The 23,394-nt window shown below is 35.0% G+C and overlaps 1 protein-coding gene across 1 annotated transcript in view; it reads right to left on the bottom strand.

The window, feature by feature from the left end:
• LOC131573045 (TBC1 domain family member 22A-like) overlaps positions 1–23,394 on the bottom strand; it is a 141,757-nt gene that overhangs the window by 69,595 nt on the left and 48,768 nt on the right. The window contains exons 9-10 of the mRNA XM_058826621.1: positions 20,759–20,868; positions 10,758–10,833 (exon numbers count right to left, since the gene is read on the bottom strand). Coding sequence (XP_058682604.1) covers positions 10,758–10,833; positions 20,759–20,868 — 186 coding nt within the window. The remainder of the gene's footprint in view (positions 1–10,757; positions 10,834–20,758; positions 20,869–23,394) is intronic.

Consider the following 23,394-nt stretch of genomic DNA (forward strand, 5'->3'; position numbering starts at 1 on the left):
AAAAAGCAGTTTTATTTCTAAGCAAAGTTACTAACTCACAAAATTTTTGTTCTTCACACAGCAGAAACAATTTTCATTTGGTTGTTTGTAGCCATTAAAAGTAAGTAATGAAGAACAATAAATTGTGCCAGTTGTGATATTTCAACTATGGTAGTTAATGGGCACAATGAATTTCTTGAAAGTTGCTCTCTAGTCTAAACAAGTTGAAAAATGGATTACTAAAATCTATGCTTTATACCTAATTGATGCAAGACTGGAATAGAAGATGCACTGAGTAAAGAAGCTAATTATTCCTACTTTGTAAGTAATTGTAAGCAGAAGTTAATTTGCTGATAAAGGTAATTTGGACTGGCATAATCTAAATCTAAATTTTCCATTTCAATGAAAATAAGTATGTATGTGCAATGAACAAGAAGATATATAATTACTGTCAGCTTTAAAACTTCAAGTATTTTATAAAAACTACTTCTACTGCAGTTTCTGAAAGCAAAATTATTTTATCATTTAAAAAAATAATTCTTTAATCAAAATTCAAAACAAATAGAAATTACATTTAGTAAGTTTCCCAACACTTTCAATAAATCTACACATAAAGTTTGCATGTAGGAAGTCTTCTGATTAAAGAATAAAATACATTACAGAGATACATTCCAAAGTAGCATACTGTCAAAAACAGGTAACCTGTAGACAAAAAACATTTATAACTATTCATATTTTTACTAAATACACTTATTGGTATGTTACTTTGAATGATCATATTTAGCTACCTTTAACAGATTCTTCTCACACCAGATGGGCCTATACACATAAAATATTTATTCTTCATGTTCAATGTCAGCATCTCATGCTATTTCACTGAATTCAAAATTAAAATCTGCATGATTACAGAATCATGAACCAAACAGAAGGACAGAAACAACTTAAGGATGGTGTTAGAATGAGTTTCTAGGCAAGCTTACACATAAGCAAAGAAAACACGCAAAATAATGTAAGATTATGCCTGAACTGCCAAACTACTGTAGCACAGCATGGTGTCACCACAGCCATTTGTACAGTTCAACATTTCAGAACATTAGCCCTTAGGTGCTCACCTTTACTAAAAGATTCCTATCAATCAATCCTAGCAATAGCTTCTGATGTTTGACCTAGCTGTGAAATTTGGAATATTACTTAAAGTTTATTTTTCAGTCATATTTCATACCCTGAACACTTTGTTTTTAACTCTATTTTATCAATATTTTATACATATTTCATTGTAAATATAAAAAGCACTAAGTGTTAAAAAGTATCTGAAAAGCAACAAACTCCTATAGAGGCTTTTTAGTTCAACAAAAGAAAAGTTAGTATTTCTCATGAAAAGCCGCACCATTTTTCTTAAAAACTGCAAGAGTAACTGCTCTGATAGCAAAGCAAAAGGAAAGTAGAATAATGAGCCAATCTTTGCCACAGGAGCTTATTGATATTGCCCTTTGCATGCACAATGATTTTTTCTGTATTGATACTTAACGTACAAAAACATGCTATAGAAACATGTTAGCACTCCTGTTTTCCATGGAATCATATAATCATTTAGGCTAGAAAAGACCTGTAAGATCTTGATACTGAACCATTAACCTAGCACTGCAAAGCTTGCCAATAAACCATGTTCCTAAGGGCCACACCTACACATCTTTTAAATACCTCCAGGCATGGTGACTCCACCACATCCATGGGAAACCTGTTCCAGTCCTTGATAATCCTTCTGGTGAAGAAATGTTTCCTGATATCCAATCTAAACCTCTCCTGCCACAGCTTCCTCTTGTCATTTTCTCCTGTCTTGTCACTTGTTATTTAAGAGAACTGACCAACCCCTACCTGGCCTCCTTTCAGGCAGTTGTAGATAACAATAAGGTCTCCCCTGTCCCCTGTCCCCCTTTTCCAGGCTAAACACTCCCAGCTCCCTCAGCCACTCCTCATCAGACTTGTGCTCCAGAGCCTTCCCCAGCTCTGCTGCCCTTCTCTGGACACGTTTCAGCACCTCAGTGTCTTGTTATGAGGGGCCCAAAACTGAACACGGGATTTCAGGTGTGGCCTCACCAGTGTTGAGAACAGGAACTATCACTGCCCTGGTCCTGTTGGCCATGCTGTTTCTGGTATGAGCCAGGATTACACTGGCCTTCTTTGCCACCTGGGCACATGCTGACTGATGTTCATCCAGCTGTTGACCCAGGCCCTTTCCTGCAAGGCAGCTTTCCAGCCAATCTGCTCCAGCCTGTAGTGCTGCAGGGGGCTGCTGTGACTGAAGAGCAGGACCTGGCATTTGGCCTTGTTGAGCCTCACACAACTGGCCTTGACCCATTGATCCAGCCTGCCCAGATCCCCCTCCAGAGTCTTCCTACTCTCCAGCAAACCAACACTACCACCTGACTTGGTGCAAACTGACTGAGGGTGCATTCCATCCCGAAATGTTACAGTTCCCACATATGGAACCTTGCTGTCCAAAAGAAAGGACCTCGTCACCAGTCAATGAGTGCTTCCATTTTTAGTACTCTATTTGTTGAAAGCTAATTTTTAATCTAATTTTCACTCCTGAATAATTTCTACACTGTTCAAAACCAGGATGTTTATGGGATAAAAAAGGTAAGAGTTTGGAGTAAAATCTCAATACCAGATGTTGCCAGATGCAGAAAAGGGCTTATGTAAAATTCTGAACAGAAGTAATTCTGTCAAGACTATAGCTTAGCAATGAGTTATTTGTAGTTATGTATATTAACTTTTATTAATATACATTAATTACAGAAGAAGTTCCTGATGACTGAAGAAGACATTCTAAAGATCATAAATGTGCACCTCAAGACAAGATCTCATCATGATTCATAGCTCTACTTCAAGTAATAGTAGAGATCAAAAGTCAAATATGTACATGGTGATTATATCTTGTTTCAGACTTAGTTTAATTTTATAACTGGTTAAAATTGTCGACTATAAAAAATTACAACACAAGCATTAAAAAAATACACTGAAAAGTCCTAAAAATGAAAATATGACTTGCAGAAACACTGAAGTATTACCAATTACATTCTCCTCATGATCTACAGTTTAAAGATAATGGTCTATTTAAATTTAGCTCACTAAATATATAGCTTGTAGCTAGGACTGAGAAGTATCTTTGTCTTAACAAAAGATATGGTCCATATGCTAATACTGAAAAGCCCAAGACACCCAAGCAAAAGAAGAAAATAGTAGAGGAGGGAAGGAGAGAAGAGAAGGCCTGGTTGCCTCATGGAATCAAATGAAAGTAACAATTCTGTGGTATGTAACACCAAATGGAGAAAAATATTAAGAAAAACATTTAGTAGTAATCAAGAAAGATCTACCCTTCCAGCTAAAAGTTAAGAAAAACACCACGTTTCCAGGTGGACCTCAAACTTTATATTCCAAGTACAACAAACAACAGGGAAAACATATGTTTGGTGAGACACTTCTAGGTACCATCACTGGACTTCTCTAGCCTGTTCTTAAATCATAACTGTGTGCATTCATAAAAGGGCTTATGCCTGACACTTTTTAGATTCCCCACATGTAACATCTTTTTTCTTCCCTTTTTTCATTTTTTTAACTTGCCATGAAAATAGTAAGGTTTGGCTGTGTAAAAGTTAAAGTGCTTACAAGCAGTCAGGAACTTACTAATTATTTTACAGTCAGTCTCAACTCTTCCTAAGGTCTCTGAGCTCTGCAATAGCATATAAATATAATCTCCACAGTAAAACATAAAATTATTATTTAAAAGATATATTAATTAATTATAATGCCCAGTGAAAAGCACTTACAAGTGGATTAAAGTATAATACAGTAATTACAACCATAAAATCAGATATAAAATAACTACTAGTGAACTAAATAAAATAGCTTTATTAAAATAAGAAAGAGCTTTGAAGTGTAAATTAATTAAAACAATTATGAAATGCTTACAAGATTTTCCATCACTTCAGCACCAAGCTGACATAGAAAGATGGACCAAGAAACAAGGTCTTTATTAATCAGTAGCAGCAGTAAGGTCTAAATAAATTCTATGTCCATTTCCAATTCAAAATGCTTTCACGTGGCTGAGAATACTAATTTTGCAACTCTTGCAATTAGAGCTCTTTTTTCCTTAAGTTGATACTTCAACATAATCTTAATTCAAAGTTACTGGTGTCTGTAAAATGTTTTACAATATAATTAAACATGAACATAATTTTGCACATGCAATTATGCATTCTTTAACCATCAGCCAAAAAATCATTAGTATGATTGAATATGTAACAAAGATAGATCAAATGTCATCTATTACTACAGTTTTATTATCAATTCATTGTATGAACATCCAAGATGCAAATTAAAAACCAAATTAATTAATCTGTATCTATTATGTATATTGCACAGATAACTTATTCTGTGAGTTCTGATTAAACAACAGTAAATGGATTAGTAAGAAAAAGTATTAGTATTGGTTGATGTTTTTCCTTTTTGGGAGTCAGATTTTCTTAAAGAAAAAAGCAAAACAATTTTCTCTGCAGTTTAAAAAGTTCAATCAGCAGAGAAACTGAATGTCCTTCAGAAACTATGAAAGCACTAAAACTACTCATCAGGTATCTCTCAGTACTTTTTGGCTTAACTCATCACATGAAATTAAGTTTTGAGTAGAACTGTGAAATGTTTGTGTTTGGAGCGTTGGACAGTTCTATGGGAATAGGCACCTTTATCTCCTGGGACAAGAACCTGCTGAATGCAAAATATTCAGAGAAGAAGCTGTAAGAATCCCAAGTGAAGTCTGGACATTTAAAACTTTAGCAGGCCATTAAAAACACACAGCTCTTAAATATTAACTCAGACCTTAGAAAGGATAATCCTACCAGTACTAATCCTATTCTAATGAGGAATGTTTTATAAACTTCTCCAATTAAATAAGAAAATTTATTATACATAAATATTAAGAGCTTTATCAACCTTTTAGACATATATACAGCAAATATTTCAAAGCATGAGAAGTAGACAGAATTAAATAGTAGTACAATTAAATAAGCCTTTCCACTGTGGTTAAAAAAAAACACATATAAAAATAAAAGTTTTAACTGACTACATTTCATTAAGAACTTGATCTGTACATATTTACACACAACACATAATTATTTGCAAGAGAGTTATACTTAAAAATTTTATGTGAATAGCAAATCTGTGCAAAATATGAATTTAAGGCCACAACATGCAAGTGCCTTATTACAATTCCTTAGTTCTGGCTTCAGATAACAGGCCAACCAAGACATTTGTAATCCAAGAGAGAAGAATAAAACCCAGGAGTGAAACAAGTATAGAAAGTATGATTAGTGAAGCCAGAACATTAAGACAAGAGACATTATCTAATTTGTCTGTCATTAGGCTTGAATGAAAACACACAGAAAACGTGGCAGCAATAAGAAAAATAGAACTCATAAAATTATTAATAGAACATGGTTTTAAAAAAGGTGAAATAGCAATTTAACTGCACTTAGGAATAACTAACAGTATTTCCTCAAACAACACTATTCAGTATTTATTAAAACTCTTTTAATTGCTTTTAAGCAATCCAAATATAACAACTTAAATTTTGCACTGAAAATATCTTCCTTTTAATTTTTTTTTAACTTTTTTTTTTTTACAACAATAAAATGGAAATAAACTAGAAATTGTCCCAATGAAAATATCATATGTAGGAATAGCTGTGCTAACTCTCCAAAACAGACAATCAGAAGATGCATTCACAGTGGAAACAGCAGAAATTCTGAAATTTTACTGAACCTTTGAAAATAGTAGCTGAATTCCTAATAAACTTCCTTATGAGAAAGTTAAAATGCAGCACTCTTTTCATGTTCTTAGATATTCTTCCATCACTTCCATTTGCAAGAAAAGGGGGAAAGTATATACAGCAACAGTACGAGTGTTTTTACTATTTTTAATAATTTTCTGCATTTTTCCATCTCTTGCTTCTAAAATTCATGGGAGAATTCTACAAAATGATTAGTGATTTTTGGTGAAAGAATGTGAAACAGTAATAACAGAGAATTTCTTTATCTACAAGAAAAAAGGCTCAGACTGTGCAGAACACAAATGCAAAACCTGCATTGAGCTGTTGCAGAAAAGATGCAGAAAAAATCTTTTCAAACTTATCCCCATACAAGATGCAGAGTATTTATACTGAGTTGTCAATACTGGCTCTATAATTTTCTGAAATATTAAGAAGAAGCCAACAAATATAAAAATACATTTAACATTATAACAGGCTAAGCTTTTTTCCCTAGAACTGCCTTACTGCTAAGTTGGATAGAATGCTACATGATTTTAACGTCTTTTATCAATGTTTATGGATTCCCCAGACTACTTTTATCTACAAATGCTCAGCCTTCTCTAAATGGCTACCTCAAACTCTCATGTAATTACCAGTTGTCTTCCACTAAACTGAAGAAGTTGAGACTCTTCCAAGCATGACACCAGTCAAGTGCTAAGCACTTGTAAATTCTGGAAACACAAATCCTGAATTAATTTGGGCGTTTCTATACCATGCTATTTTTTATATGTCCCCCAACCTCTCTGTGACCACAGTCCACCCTGCTGCAGCCCAGAGACAGGGGGAAGATACTAACAGCAAGTACTAGACGAAAGAAAACGAGGCTCTCTTCTTCCTGGGATGGCATTCCAGCTTTATTCCAGGGATCGGGTAGAGAAAAGAGGAAGAAACTGGTAACGCACTGCTTTTTGAAGTTAGGAAAACGGGGAAGGGTTACAGTTTTACAGCCAATAAGAAAACACTGGGGAGGAGGAGTTAAGGAGGAGCTAAGGAGAAGGAACTAACATTCTGTAGTTCAGGGGTGCATTCCAGGATTATACCATTTTTCTAAATGCCTTACAACAATACCATATCTCTTTGATTTCAAGCCTAAATGAAGTAAAAGATAGTGTGCCACGTGAGTATGACCTTTTACAAACCATGGGAAATGGTTCACGATTTAGAGCAGAGAAGATCTACTGGCATTACAGGAAACAGAAAAGATACTTAGTTACAAGAGATTCCTTATATTACTGAGCTATCTATTGATCTTCCCTCTCAATTTTTTTGTATAATTCCGAGAAAAATCTGAATGATGACGACAAGTAGACTAATGAGATTGAATAGTGTTTTATCTTCAAACTCCATCTCATCTGTAACAACATTCCATTAACAAACTAAAAAAAATTCCATTAAACATAATTCATCAAAATAATTTTCCGGAGTTTAAGCAGAATGAGATTATGATTAAATTAAGAGTATTTGGCTGTTTGAAGTCTTCTGCAATATTCTGGAGTGTACACACAAGGACAGTTACTTTGAGGGGAGCTGTGATCCATAAGGCTGGGTTAATGAAGGTTGCTTGAATCACTGACATAATGCATTAGCACTCTCCAAAGCACAAGCATCACCTTTCATACACAGGTAATCCATTATTATTAGCAAATAAGCAGTACAGGCTTCATCTACTCACACAGCTACTTACTACATCAAGATTTGCTTCACCGTGCAGTTACCCAGCACCAAGAAAATAATGTGACACGGTACCAGCAGGAATATTATTTTCTTGCACAGTAACCTTAATGAGCACTTAGGATGAGTACAGCAAATACAGATCATGCGAGGCTTTTCTAAAAAGCAAAGCCACTGAATTTGTATCAGCCATACATTTCCCTTCAACTGCAGTATAGAATAAAAAGACAAAAGCAAAAAGGAAATGAAGAGTAAACCACAATATTCAATCAAATTGTCATGATTCCACCAAAAAGCCAACAAGTTTGGTTTCCTTTAGGTGAGGCACCTAAAAGGTTATGACTGCAGTACATAACTACCATTGTCCAATTAACAACAAAAACTTTAATTTAACCTTACACATACTCTGGTGTGCTTTTCTTGCAAAAGAAAGTAACTGAATGGACAATCTTCTAGACAAAAAGAAACAGCCCAAAGAAAAATTAAAAATGTGTATCTTTACAAAATGTTTAACTGTACCCCTGTATTATAAAGGTTGTGATCAGCAATACAAAGTCCAATTGACAACTAAATACTAATGGTATTCCATTATAGTCAACACTGGGGCCAATATCTTTGTTAAAAATTAATGATAGCAAAGAAGAGACACTGTGTTTGCCAATGATACCCGACCAGGTAGTGCTTGACACACTGAAAGTGGGGGCTACTACTTAAGGAACCTTTGCAGGCTGAACGAATGGCTAAGAGAAACCTCCTGAGGTTCAAGAGAGGCAAGGGTCATCACTTTGGGATGGAACAGTCTCCTTGAACAAGCACTGACTGGGCACAGCTTGATGGAAAGCTGCTCTGACAAGAAGAATTTGAGGATCCTGGTGGACAACAGGCTGTACCCAAGTCAAGAATGTCCTTGAAGTAAGAAAGGCCAAACATATGTTAGGCCTTCTAAGGACAAAAGAAGCCAACAGGTGAGGGGAAGTGATTCTTCCTCTGTATTTGCCACTTGGGAAGCCACGTCTGCAGCATTACATCCAGCTCTGTGACACTGACACACATGAGCAAGCCCGGCGGGGGGCAGTGGAAGCTGGAGCACTTCACACATGAAAGGAGGCTGATAGAACTGGGTTTGCTCAGCTTTAAATAGAAGTCTATGAATAGCTGCAACTACCTATTGGGAGCATGCAGAGAACATGGAACCAAATTCTTCTCAGAGATAAAATAAAAGGTGGTGGATATAAGCTCTATTTAAAAACAAATAAATAATTATTTATATAAAAATAAAATGACAGTAAAAGTAATCAAACTTCCTATAGTCTTACCCAAAGAAGCTGCAGAATCTCCATCCTCAGAATCATTCAAAACTCAACAGGGCAAGACTCCACACAGCCTGCTCTAAATTGGCCCTATCCAATTAGATAAAGAGCAGTCGAGGCAAGGGCAAAGGCTTGGAACACTGACTTCCAGAGGCCCCATGTAACCTAAGCAGTTCTAAATTTCCATCAATATTTAGTAGTAAACACTCATGATGCCTAGTGAAAACTACAAAAAAAAAAATTATAAAGACCTCACAACTTTCTTTTAAATTAGATAAAAAACAGGAACCCACAGTTCACTTTCAGTTACAGAGGGTGATCAAAGGACCATATAAGATGACACAACTATTTGCTACAACTGACTTATTTTTTTTTTAACTGTGAAGCATCAAAAATAATGCTTCCTAAACCTAATAACTGAGAGAAATTATTCAGCTATATCCCTAAAGCACTGAAGGTACAAATTAGACTTCAGCATTTCTTTTTTTCCTTAAACTAAACAATAATATATTGTATTCTACTTAATATTTTTATTCAATTGAACAAACAAGTTGACTATCAGAATGCTATTTCTAATTTTAAAAACTCGGTTAAACAATTTGTTTATATAAATGTTCATTGACCAGGTTAAAGAAGTCTATTTATAGGAATTTTAATTGTACACTTCATTTAATATATGATTATTTGCTTCTGAAATGCAAACATCAATACTGATGCAAGACTAAAATTACATATAAAAAGTCACATTATGAGAAGTTAGATTATTTTTTAAGTAACAAAATACACTGATTAAACTGTATTTTAATATAAATATTTAGCTACCCATTATACAGAAATATGTCCTCATACTTCTCATATTCACTGGCATTTAAAAAAAAATACATCTACAACAATAATTTTTACATATATTTAAGTTTATAGTATAATTTTACACAAATATTTTTCACCTGCCCTTGGTTTTTCATCATTACAAATACCCTAATATCCTAGAAAAGCACTAGGACCATTATCAAATATTAAGGATGTACATACAAGCAGGCAAAATCTCCTATGACAAACACAGGCACAAAAATACTTCACAGTATATATAACAAAAAGAGGGAATTAATGTTTCCAAGAGGATTATCAAATATAAAGCTACACAAGAACTATTTTTTCTAAGTCATCACTGACAGGCTACTGTTGCAAATATATGCCTGGTTCTGCTTGGCAACATTTTGTTAATACTCTGTTCATTAATTTAACAAACTATCAAGAGAGTATGTTTAGAATGGGCAAGCATTATCTCTTGCATTTCATTTAATTAAACTCTGTTCTAGCTATATGACAGTCAGCATTTCATGAAAGGGATTCTTTAAAGGATGAAGGTAAAATATTTCAAAGTGCACTGCTAAAACATGAAAGCACAATCTAAAATTACCCCTGCACATACTGTAATTTATCTATAAAATTAAAGATGTTATTTCCAGAGTTCATAATTAATTGGATTCCACAGAGAAATTATGCAGGCATTCCAGACAGCAAAATGATGCACAAAGGCACAAAACATAGTGCCGAAGGACAACCATAAACAACCACCGTGACTTGCCTGCATTACAACAACCATTGAGGCTTAATGTGAAATGAATACTGGCTGCCTTTTGTATGTGGTCATTACTCTCCTGCAAAGAAATTGCCATTGAATTTTGATTATATTGCCTTAATAAAAAGTAATGAAAGAGGCTCATGCTCTAGTGGCTTTCTTTTAAATGATACACGACAGTGATCCGCAAAGGCCAGTGTGCCACAAACTAATGATGACACCTCACCTGAGGAAGGCAATGTTACTGCACCATTGCAGGTGACTGCAGTGGTCTTGGCTTTCCTTACAAACATTTTAACTAAACACTTTCAATGTAACATCAGTTAGAAATTAGTTTGCCTTTGAGGCTTACCATCAATCCGACTAACAAGTTCTTCCAACATCTTCACTTTCTTCTGGATTCCTGGCTGTGCAAATGTGTAGTTATCCTAAAGAGGAGACCACATGTAAGTATTAGTTACAGAAAAGCAAAAAAGGTTTCTTTTCTTTAAATTTCTTTTCTAAATCCATGTATTTTTCTCTGTTTTCTTATGGTGTTTCTATTTTGTGACTACATTTCCTAGGTCTGCTTCTACAGTAAAATAGTAAATCATCACACTGTATAGTCCTGAGTCCCCACCTCTAACAATATATTCTGTATGGCTATTCCTGCATCAACTGCTTTCTACTTGCTAATCTAGTGAAGTTACTTTATTGCAGAAATGCAAGTAGCTTTATAAGGCCCTCATCTTACATGACGAAATGTGCCATGCTAGAAATTTTTAAGGTGATTTTTCTTCTCAAAATTTACAATTCTACAAATAATGTAGGAAATATGAAAAAATAGCCTATAATCAGAGAGAAAGAATTTGATCTTCTGAAGTACAGAGTAATAACTTCAAGCAGCATAAAAAATCAAAAGTCTGTTTTAAGGCACCCATAACTGTTCTGAACCCAAAATTACAGTTAATACCATGAATCAAAATCTAACACACAAGCTATGTAGCTAAAAGGGCATTATATTTGCATATATTTCTTTGAATTAATTAAGTCTAAATGGATTTTTAATTTGTGGATTGCTGCTCTATAATATAGACTTGAGTTTGAAATAATGACAGCAAGAAAGATACCTTCACTTGAAACCCAGTGATCCATCTTTTTAAATTATATTATTTAAATATACAGAAATGTTTCTGAATATTTAATTGACAATCCCTCCATTTAGCTCATTTTTTTACAGTTGTCTTCCTGTGGTTCTCAAGAGATTCAAGAAAAGAAAATTATGCATACATATTTTAAAGGAAAGTTGCTATGCAGAATTTTTTTTTATGCAACCACCACATACATAGAAAATCAGGGTAAAGGATGTTTTGCCCCAGCTGCTATTTTTTGAGTAATTCCTTTATCAATTTGAGCTAATTAATCCCAAAATTACTCTAAAATTTTTTTCATCTACATTGAAATATTAATTTTTCTTGACTTTATTTTAAATTTTAACTTGTTCTTAGAGTAAAAGACATGATTGTCAGTTCATTTTTATTTATCCTGATATGTTTTTTTCTATTTAAAACCAAAAAAAGTCTTATTGACTCTCTTACATGGGGTTTTAGGTTTTATTTGACTTATGAAACTGAACTGCAATTTAATCTTCAAATTCTGTAAAACTGCTATAAAGTGTGGGGCCTAAAAGTTCACAAGGCAAAATGATACACTAATAATTCTGTAAATTAAAGTACTTCAGCCAACATGTAATTTACAGTACCAAAAAGTCTACTGTACTCTGATCACCTAAACCACTACAACTTGTAACTGACTACAGCAGTAGCATTTTAAAAATTATAGCTAAAATTTCTACTGGTAGCCCTTTCACAGTAATTAATATTAGAAAGTAATGTATAAGCCAAAAGAGTATGGATGAGGAAGCAAGAATAATTCCTAAATTTTTTTTAATTTTTCACAGGAATCAACAAGCAAAATAGGCAACAATTTCAGCTTGTTGACATTATTTCACCAAAAGAACATAAGCAATAAGCATCCTTTTTAATGAAATAAAGCACCAAAACAGAAACAATGGAAATATTCACATGGAACTGAGATCTATTATAATCTCATTTCAGGGAGAAAGAAACTATCCCATGCACTGGAACACTGCCTTTTATACAATTCTGACACACCTGTATTAGTCATGGATAATATCCAGGGTACAGCATCTTTAGGAAATCAAAATAACTTTCTTTATAGAATGTACTCTAACAACAAAAATTCACTTTTTTTCATCTCAAAATGTTTATATACTGTTCTATTTATTTAAACCAAGTTAACTGGTGCTTCAAGAAATAGTACTGCACTCAAAGTACAGCAACATAGCATTTAATTATTTCCTAACCTATCCTCTGTAAAAGAACATTCCTGTATTTAATACCGCAAGTCAGCACACCGTTAAAACAATAGTGCTTCGATCATTAGTCTCTCCCCAGGTAGTGTAACTCTTGACTGTGATCTATGAACCTGAAACTACTTTCTTTCTCAAAGCCTAATTTACTCCATACACACCTGGAAATGCAACCCAAAACTGCCATTTTGATTTTTAAACAGGTAAATTTACTTTCCACTGTATTTGATCTTTTGTCTATTTATTTTTCTGTTCATTATTTCAGCTGCAAATGAACACAGCTGGGGGGGGTCACACTTCTACTTGTGCTGACTCACCTACACTGGAAATATCTTCCTTGGATTTCCCAGTACTCTCTTCTAATTAAACTGTGTTGTACATATCCCCTCCTATGACACTTGTAGTTGACTTCCTGGAGTTTGTGAAACTGTGAGAAACACTTTGTAAATGTGAAAGGTATTCTGTTACCCACTATTCTTCCTCCTTTTGTACTTACAGATGAAAGAAAAGTAGTACAACAGAAAAGAAAAAAACATGCCAAACTCACAGAATTAATGAACTATTGCTCAGGGCTTTTCAGCCAAGACAATTCTTTTCTCAATTACTTATGACTGTTTCAGAGTTTCTCTTTTGCTCATTATTGATGGTCAAAGTTTCAAAGTTTATTTCAAATGAGGAAATAAATTTCAGGATGAAAACAAGGAGTTCACATAAAATATCTCTTATTTCTAAACACTGTTCTTGACACTTTCTAGTAAGCATTTATGACAAAGCAAAATGACAATTAATAACATATGACAAAGTATGTATGGGTACACACCAGAATTCATGATAAACATAAAAATTCATGCACTGATGTGCAATGAATATCTAAATTCCTTGAGGTTCTGCTCACACAGCTTCCAACACACTTTCAGTGAACTATGCTAACCTACTTCACAGCTGAATGGTTATAATATCTAGTTCAGAGCAACACATAATTAGTTTCACCTCACAATAAAGAAGGTTAGGGCTTTATAATGTCACAAGAGATCAAAACTTGCTTCAGCTTCAAACCTTTGTGTTAGTAGTCTGTACTCATTCTGTAGAAGCTAGTATAACCACCCTACTTCCCTACAACTACAACCAGGTTTGGCAGGATTTCTCAAAATCTAGTTGTTGTAATTTAAAATAAAATACTAACATTATAGACTTCACTAAACATTTGAAATATATTTAATTAAGTAATTCCTTACTTTTTTTTTTTTTAAGAGTAGAGAAATTCAAAATGGAAGAAACTAGGAAAAATGATCATAACAAATTTGCCTGGGACTGTCCTCCAGGGGAGAGCAGGGGGAAGAGAGAGGGAGAGGGAAGGAAAGAGACTTCATAGGCACTAGCTGAAGAAAATCCCCCATCTTTTTCTCTCAATAGGTGATGATGGGATAATTTTAAAAGAAAAGACAGCAAGCTGAAGAGGAATGGAGAACAGTCTTTCATGTCATCATGAAGGAGGAAACAGAGGTAAACAAATTAAAAGAAAAAATACTGTCAGTAATTTGACATAATGACTGCAGCCAAGCAGAGGTGTAGGCACAATGCCTCTGAGATGAGAAATCTTTTCAGGTCATACACACTCTTCACCAACAATGCACTGAAGAAAATGTCTGAAACATTTATGGAAGGAAATGGAAAGTTTTGACACAAAGTGTTCATGTGTTGTTTGCTCTTTTTAACAAGGTTTTATCAATGAGATCAGAGCTTTTAAATATAGAGGATACACTAAGCAATCTGTATAAATCATACCGACATACAGACTTGGATTTCTATTTTCTCTACCAATGCATATTTAAGAATTTCTATGCATTAATTTAGTATGTTCAAGTATATTATCACATGAACAAATTACAACTGAAAAAACAAGGTTTTCTTATCCTCATTATGTCACAAAGAGATTTCCTGAATTCTTCTTTTTCACTCATTTAAGTGCTTCATTCACATATTTCTGAATTCTCTAAGCAAACTCCTATTAAAAAAATCTTGGTTCACCTTGCTCAGGAAGTTATGCAAAAAGGTAGGGGCAGGAGGGAGGGAAGCATGACACTAGATAATGATAGCCACCACGTGTATTAACACTATCAATGGGAACAGAGTTTACCCAAAATGTGTCTTGAAGATAGAGATTATAATGTAAATTCACTCCTGAAAACAGTTCAGGATAGAGTGTGCATGCACAAGAACAAACACACAAGTGTGCTGGACTATGCTGTTAGCACAGTGCATAAACACTTCCTTTAGAAGAAAAGGTCTGTCAACCATCCTGACTTTTTAAAATGTAAAATAACCTAAGTAGGAAAAACATTTGCAAAGCATTGCAGCCCAAAATTTTTACATGCAAAACAGTATCTTACTTATTCCTATACAACAGGACAACAAAAACAACAATTTATTAAAATGTAGGTACTGAGTCTCATGTTAGAGTAGCATCTGTAGAGTGAAAACCAGAGATCAAACCTTCTACTGGTCTGTGTAATCAGTTTTACACAAGTGGATGTGTTGTAAATTACAGAAACTGTTAAAGTAGCAATGACAAAAGTATATTTTTTGGATTATAGCATAGGCCCAATAACAGTTCAAATCTGGATTAGAGCTAGAAATCATAAATACATGTAGAATCCCAAAAGCTGATGCTGCAAATCTTAGGTAGAGGATAAAATATTTTTATGCTGAAATATACTGATGGCACAGTATTTCATCTACTGATTACAAATAGATTTGGTGTCTTCCTGAAAATTTTACTCTCAGTGACAGATGGAAAACTGCATTATTAGCCTCTAAAGGGAGGCTAACAAACTCATACACACAGAGAACAGATCTGCAATTCAGCATAATCCTAAACTAACCACCCAGGTGAACTGCAGACACGACCAAGAAACTTGCCTTGCAGGAGTTCAAAAAAAAGGTACAAAGAAAGCCATAACTGACCTATTTTTTCCCTTAAAATAAACCTCAGAAAGGTTCTGTGAAGAATTTTCAGATGAGTTATTTCTGCACATACTTCTCAACATTTGAAATGCACATTCATGTTATTTATTGGATGTGGCAGACCTCTGAAAGGCTTTCCAAGCACCATTCCTTCCTTCCGTCCATCCATCCATCCATCATCCAGACAAGGCACATGCTAGCAAAAACTTTCCATAACTCAGGAGTGAGAAAGAACTCTACAGGATTCCCTCTGAAGGTCATAAATCATGCTGTTTTATCAGCCACAGAAATAGTTAATATGTACCTCAGCACACTCCAGTCTCTGGATATGATTTATCTCACTTTTATTCTAAAAATTACCAGGCCCTATAAATAATTATATTAATATTTTAGTGCTATTTTTAATACATCTGCTTAGATCATTATGCAATGCATGTATTTCCCTTTTGGTTATTTTATTACCAGTATACTCTAGCTTAAAATGAAAAGTTATATTCTATTTTATACATGAACATTACATTTTCAGGTGGCACAGATCAATGTGAACTTTTACTTGAATGTTAATGAGACAGTGTGGAGGAAAGAGTTATAAAGGATAATTTAGTAATAAAAAAAAAGTTAATAATCTGGATATATGGGAATGTCTACTTAATTACATGGCAAAAATACTCATGGGATAATTCTAGTTTTCCCATATGAACAGCCACAGATGAAATTACAAAAATGCTCATGCATCATCTACAATTTAGAAGTGTTGTAAAGACAACCAGCTTTATCACACACATGGAAGATGTATTTTGCATACGGCCACACACAGCCTCAGAACCAGGTTTTTATAAATCAGCATAAATCAGCACATCTTGCAAGAATACAGGCTGCAGACAAGTTCTGTGGAAAAGAACCTGAAATCTCAGTAGACAGAAAGCTCAGATTGAGTCACTGGTAAGCTCTGGCAGCAAAGCCAGCCAGCAGACTCCTGGCCCAATAGATGAAGTGATTATCCCCACTCAGAATCACATCTTGATCATTGCAGAATCACAGAGGCTGGCAGGGACCTCTGGAGGCCATCGAAGCACTGCCCAAAGCCAAGTCACCTGGAGCAAGATGCTCAAGGCCATGTGGAGTCTGGTTTTGAACTTCCAGGATGAGGATTCTACAACCTCTCTGACCAAACACTTCCAGAGTCCAATATTTACTGTGCAGATTTTCCTTGAAATGTTTAAAAAGAATTTCTTGTATTTCAAGATCACATCTAAAATACCACATCCAGATTTGGGGACTCTAATACAAGAAAAAGGTAATAAACTTCAGAATAAACTGAAGCAAGCGTAAAAGGTCACCAAGATGCTCAGAGATATGGAGCATGTGCTCTTAGAGAGGAAACTGGGCTTGTTCAGCCTGAAGAAGATAAAGCTCCAGGAACACCTAATCACAGCCTGATAAAACCCATGTTACCAAGATGACAAACCTCCCTTTTTAATAGTGCTGCACAGTGGGAATATAAGAGACAAGCAGGATAAACAAAAAATGTTCCATCTACCTACTGGGGAAAAACTTCAACCTAAGGGCCAGGAAGCACTAGAATAAGTTAACCCCTAGAGGTTGTGAAGTCTCTGTCTTTGGAGGGTTCAAGACACAACGGGACAAAGCCTTCAGAAACTCAGTCTGATCTCAGAGCTGGCCATACATCGAGCAGAATTAGCCTATGTTCTTATGATTTCAGAAGCTGTCGTTTGTTCTCCTGAGATAAATAAGAAGCAATTGCAATGAGGCATAGTCTTTCTGGGACAAAAAATTGAAAAAAAAATTTAGAGCACAGACTCATGAAGCACTGAAAAGGAAAACCATTACATACATCATCATCATCCAAAATTGACTGCTATAAGACAGCTACAGATTTCAATATTAAATGATATTTTAGAGGGATAAATTTATATTCAAAAAGTCCTAGTATTTGTTAGATCAATTTTGAAAACTTTAATCAAACTGTGATGCAACATATGTGCAGTCACTTTGAAGCCTAAACTTAGATACAACCAACAGAGAAAGAAGATGCAAAGTAATCTAAGAACAAAAAATAGATTCAATTATCATGCAAGATCAAACATTCAAACTGGAAAAGTTCTGCAAACTTTCTAGCTGGAGCCAAAAACATACTTGCACAGGAACCTACAGATGACAAAAAAAAAGCCCAGAGCAATCTGCTAAGAGACAAATGATTTGAACATGTTTTTATTTCTTCTCTCAGCTGAGAACTGTATGCATGTCAGGAAGTGACTATCCTGCTGCCCAATGCCAGCTCCTGTTCATTACTGCACAGGTCTCCGTGGTTCAAAGATGCATTCTTGTATTAAAAATACACAATCACATTAGATACATAAGGGGGGGAGGGAAGATGAGTGAGGAGTGAAGAAATAATAGATACTCTGTGTGGTAAAACTCAAGCAAGAAATGCAATATGTCTTAATAACACCTTTGACAATTCTAGAATCAAGAAAATGAGACTGTCTGGATGGATTGGAAAAATAAATGAGTTTTCTGTTAAGAATAATAAAGAGATACAAATACAATCATACATTCTTCCATTACACCCTTCTGCACCCTTCTTTGAAAAGACAAAACACACAAAAAAATGTATCTAGTTCATATTAGCCAAAAATTTCACAAGATGACCCTGTTATCAAATTGCACTCTTTAAACTTCTTCAATACTGGTAGGGCAATATGAAATGGAAGCTTATATCGATGAATAAATTAATGGAAATACTCTGCAGAGATTCTTTGATTGTAGTTACCACATGCCACATATCCCTGTATACTTTATTCAGACATCTCAGACTAAACTGTCACATACATCACACAGGAATCTTCTATGTCATATTTTCAGAGAAAAAATGACTGTGCATCCAGAATGCAAGTCAGTCAGAGCTATAGCATCACACAATGAACCCACTGGGAACCTAATTTAAAGTTCATCTTTAGAAGTCCAAACCTTCTACCATGGAGAGGGACAGTGTCAGCTCGATCAGGCTGTTTAAAGCCACATCAGTCTTAACTTTGAACGTTTCCAGGAAGAGGACATCTACAACTTCTTTGGACTCCCTCATCATAGAAAATGTACTCCTTATGTCCAACCTAAATCTACTCTCAGTTCGAAATATTGCCCCTTGTCCTATCATTACAGGCCCTGGTCAAAGGTCTCTCTCCAGCTTTCTCAAAAGCTCCCTTTAAGAACTGAAAGGTCACAGTAACATCTCTCCAGAGCCTTCTCCAGGCTGAACAAGCTCAATCTGCTCAGCCTTTCCTCATAGGAGAGATGCTCCAGCCCTCTGATCACCTTCATGTCCCTCCTCTGGACCTACTCCAACAGGTCCATGTCTGTCCTGTGCTGGGGATCCCCGAAATGGCTGCAGCACCCAGGTGGGGTCTCACAAGAACAGTGTAAAGGGGAAAAATCCCCTCCCTCCCCTTGCTGTCCACCTGCTTTGCACGCAGCCCAGGACACAGCTGACTTTCTGAGCTGCAAGTGCACATTGCCAGTCATGTTCACCAGTATCCCAAATCCTTCTCTACAGGGTTAGCTCTCCCAACCAACTCAACCTGCAGCTACACTATTGGGTTATCTGTTTAGTAAAGTGATATCATCACAGAAAGGAAACAAAACAGGAGAATGGGAGAAGAAAAACAAGAAACCCTTTTATTTCAGCAGCACTGCAGTTGCACTGAATTAACTGTAACATCATTAGTCACACCACTAGCATAATCTTTCAAGCCTTCTTTTGATAGATGAGTGCATCCTTGAATACATCCAACACTATTCCATTTGTATAACAGCTTAAATTTTCATCAATGCAGTTTAATTCCATTGCAATTGGTTTCCATATTTTGCTTCTCAGTCCCTGATGGTTTTATATGAAAACAGAAGTTTAAGGAGAAACTACCTAATCTGTGAACTTCCTTTCCTAGAAAAAAAAAAAAAAAGCAACAGGCCAGTGACAACGATGTTCCAGAAGCAGGTAAAACAGTTGGAGGGTTTGCATTTCTTTACCTGGCTTGCTTTCTTTCCAGTAGATTTCAAGCTCTCACTTTTTCCTCTATATAACTTTTCACATATTTTTGCTATGTGGTTAAGTACTTTAAAATTTAGGACTTCTGAGAGATTGAAATAAGCAAACCAGTATTTGTTACAGGAATTGACATAAGAAAATGATTATGCATTTCAAAAATACCACACAAAACACTGAGCTATTTGACCATTAATCAGGAGAAATGGACTTAAAACACCTTCAGGAAAGTTAAAGCCTTTTGTTGCTGACTAAATTCTATAACTGTTTTGTCAGAAATGAACTCTGTTACAAGTTTCAATTCACAATGCACTGTAGCCAATGAAACATTCATATTAAAACATGTCATAGGAAAGATTATTGTAAATACTTCTAATCTTCATACACTTTTATGCTCATGAACATTTACACAAAAATCTACCATTATTAGAGTCCAACTAGCTGCATGTAACAGAAAATTATGCCTTCATTTATAGCTTTTCCACACAAAAAAAATTCAAACACTCAATGAAGCAGTGTAAGTAACAAGTTTTAAATAGGTATTTTAAAAATATGAAGATAATTTCAGGAACTATTATTGCAGTAATCACTTATAAATTGCTATATTAACAACTTAAAAATTAATAAATAAGCCAGTTTTTTACCACTTCAGTGAGATCACGAGCAACTATTCTTCATGCTTGGCATCAGATTTGCAAAATATGCATCTAGAACTGGAGGTTTCTGTTCTGCTCTAGAACATCACACACAATCAAACATGCAGACATTCTGATGAAGAGAAGTTTTTTTTCCTTTCTTTCCTTTCTATGCCAAACTCACTGTGGATTCCTCCAATGGGAAAATCAACTTTTCCCCTGTTTTTCATAGACTTATTCTTTTTCAGCCTTGAAGTAGTTCAAAGCCATGACACTAATCAGTTAACTCCACTACTTACAGACAGGAAAAATCAATTTACCTGAATGCCATCAAGCAACTTGCTCATGCACCAGTAACTATCAGCTTCTATGTTCTGCAGCACTTCTTCAGGCAGACTGGAAACATCAAAATTTTCCACTTCTTCTTCTTCTGTTTCACGAAAAGAAAGACAAGCCAATGAAGTGCATAGAATAAATAAAGCAAGAATGAGGAAAATAATTGAAAACAAAGACAGATACCACTTATCTTCTAGTCAGAAACCAATGCATATTTACTTTAAGAGGGACTGAATGAATCATTTACTGCTCAACTGTGTCATCTAATGGCTTTAAATGTTAATGAATACTTAATTTCTTGCAGACTGTGAAAATCTCAAATCATGCCTGGTTAACCAGAATTAATATATAATAAATTACTTTATTCTAAACATTTCACACCTGAAAGAGGATCAGAAGCACTTTGAGAGCCCTCAAGCTATATATGAACAATCTCTGAAGAAGAGGACTATGTTAGCACCATGCACAGAATGTGCAAATATGTCACCAGTCTTCACAGAAGAAAAAGCCCTGAAAAAACTTCTCAGAAAACCACTGAATTTTATTTAGAAAGCAGACTACAGCTTTTCAAGAAGGATTTGTTTTTCAGGCAAGTATTTGGAATAGAAGAAAATCAGACAAAAGAAAACAGATGATTCCCACTCCCCCATCGCCCAAAAAATCTCTGATTCTCAACACTGGAAAAGCACAGAATCCAAATGACATCTAACCCATGGAAACCAAGTCTACCACACAAGTGCATTTAAAGAAATTCACACTTCAACATGAACTACAATTTTACATTGTCTTTTTAAAGGCATGGAATCTGAATTAATCCATTTTGAAAAGAAACAGAACATGCTGTCCTGATTCTTTACTTCCATACAGCTCCAGAAGAGAGTTGAACATGACCAGTGAAGGCTCCAAGTGAAAGGTGTAGTTTCCCTCTTTCAGCAGCTCACAGTGTCTTACTGTATCAAAATGAATATCCAGGAAGCATCTGTCCCAGCCCTGGTTTATTCTCAAGGAGAGAGAGGTGCAGAAGAGGTTAATTCTACCTAAATTGTGCATGGTATACCTAAGAAGGAATTTCCTCCATTAAACACCTGCAAGGTAGCATAAAATAAAAAGTAAGAGAAAGCCAAGAATATGTATCTTGAAACTCTTCTATTAGCTGTCTCTTGTCTTTGCAGTATGTAATTAGAGATGCCCAAGGACATTTTAGGTTGCCACATTTGATTATTCTACCTTAAAGCACTTATTTATCCATTGGCAATAACCATTACCATTATGTATATTTTGGAATAATTTTAACATATCTGTGACTTTACTACTAGTAGTTTTCCACTACTTGTAGGCACTGGTAGCAAGGTCTTACCAAAGCATTCCTGTGTGCATTGATGTCTATATGTGGGTGCACATCTTCTAAGGGATAAATGGTTTTGGATTGTGAAATATTAATAGCCGTAGGACAAGAAGATTAGGTTGTGCCAATAAGGCATTAGCTTAGATATTTACTTACTAGGGAAATCTGGAAAATAAAACAGGGGAGTGCAGCACAGAATAATAGCATGGGATGATCTCAGAGGTGGCAGGGTTGTAAACAATTAACCAATAGTCATTTACTGGTAATTAAATTAATTCCACCTTTGCACTGGAGTACAGTTTTACAAACCCAGTTTCTAAAAGAAGATTCAACATATTTCAAGTACCCTACATAATAAACTCTGATATAACATTACCTTTCAAAACAATAACAGAGCAGCGGACTACAAAACTAAATTTTTTTACTATCACATCCTTTTGTTAGAAGGAAGACAATCTTTATGTCAGCAGCATATATATCCTATAAAAAGGAGGGAGATGCCCCACAATGGACAGCAAATTTTCTCAATGCTCTATGGAAACAATGGCAGTAAGTGGGAGCTAATGCTCCTCCTCTCTGTCATCTGGTCCCATCACTTTCTCTGTTAGACTCCTCTCAAGACAGTTTCTAGAACAAACCTGGCTTCATTTCACTCATTAAGCTTAATCCCTCCACAGAAAAACACATTAAGAGAAGAACATAATATAAAAGTATTTTCATAGTAAAAATATTTGAATACAATGGAGATAACAAGAAAGGTTTGAAGGAAGGAAAACAGGTCAGCATCAGCCAAAGAACCAAAACATTTAGCAATAAAGAAACCTAACTCAAATTAGACAAGTAGCTAAGGTGAAGTATATTTAGCAAAATTAATCCAAATTGAAATATCAGCTCTGCAGCTCACAAAAAAATAAACAGCATAAATGTCCCTGAGAGGGCAGAAAAAAGTTGCAAAGAAATACCAACATGTCCATTACTAAATCCACAAACAGAAAAATTACTAAGAGTTGTAGGTAGGACTTACAGAAAGACAGAAAATTGCTAGGCTTAAGATGGACAAAGTAAAGTCAATTTAAGATGACAAGTTTCACATGAATCTGTTAAAAACATCAATATTAAGTATTTATCTGTCTACCTCCAACCTGATCTGCCTCATGATTTTAAACTCCACGAAGACAAGCCCACAATTTTCAGCAGAGAAGCTCTTTTTAACAGTTTCAAAAAATAGAATTAAGGATAAGTATCCACATGAATTTAGAAAAGAAAAACTTTTCC

Source organism: Poecile atricapillus, chromosome Z (assembly GCF_030490865.1).
Source record: "Poecile atricapillus isolate bPoeAtr1 chromosome Z, bPoeAtr1.hap1, whole genome shotgun sequence".
NCBI classification, from domain to species: Eukaryota; Metazoa; Chordata; class Aves; order Passeriformes; family Paridae; genus Poecile; species Poecile atricapillus.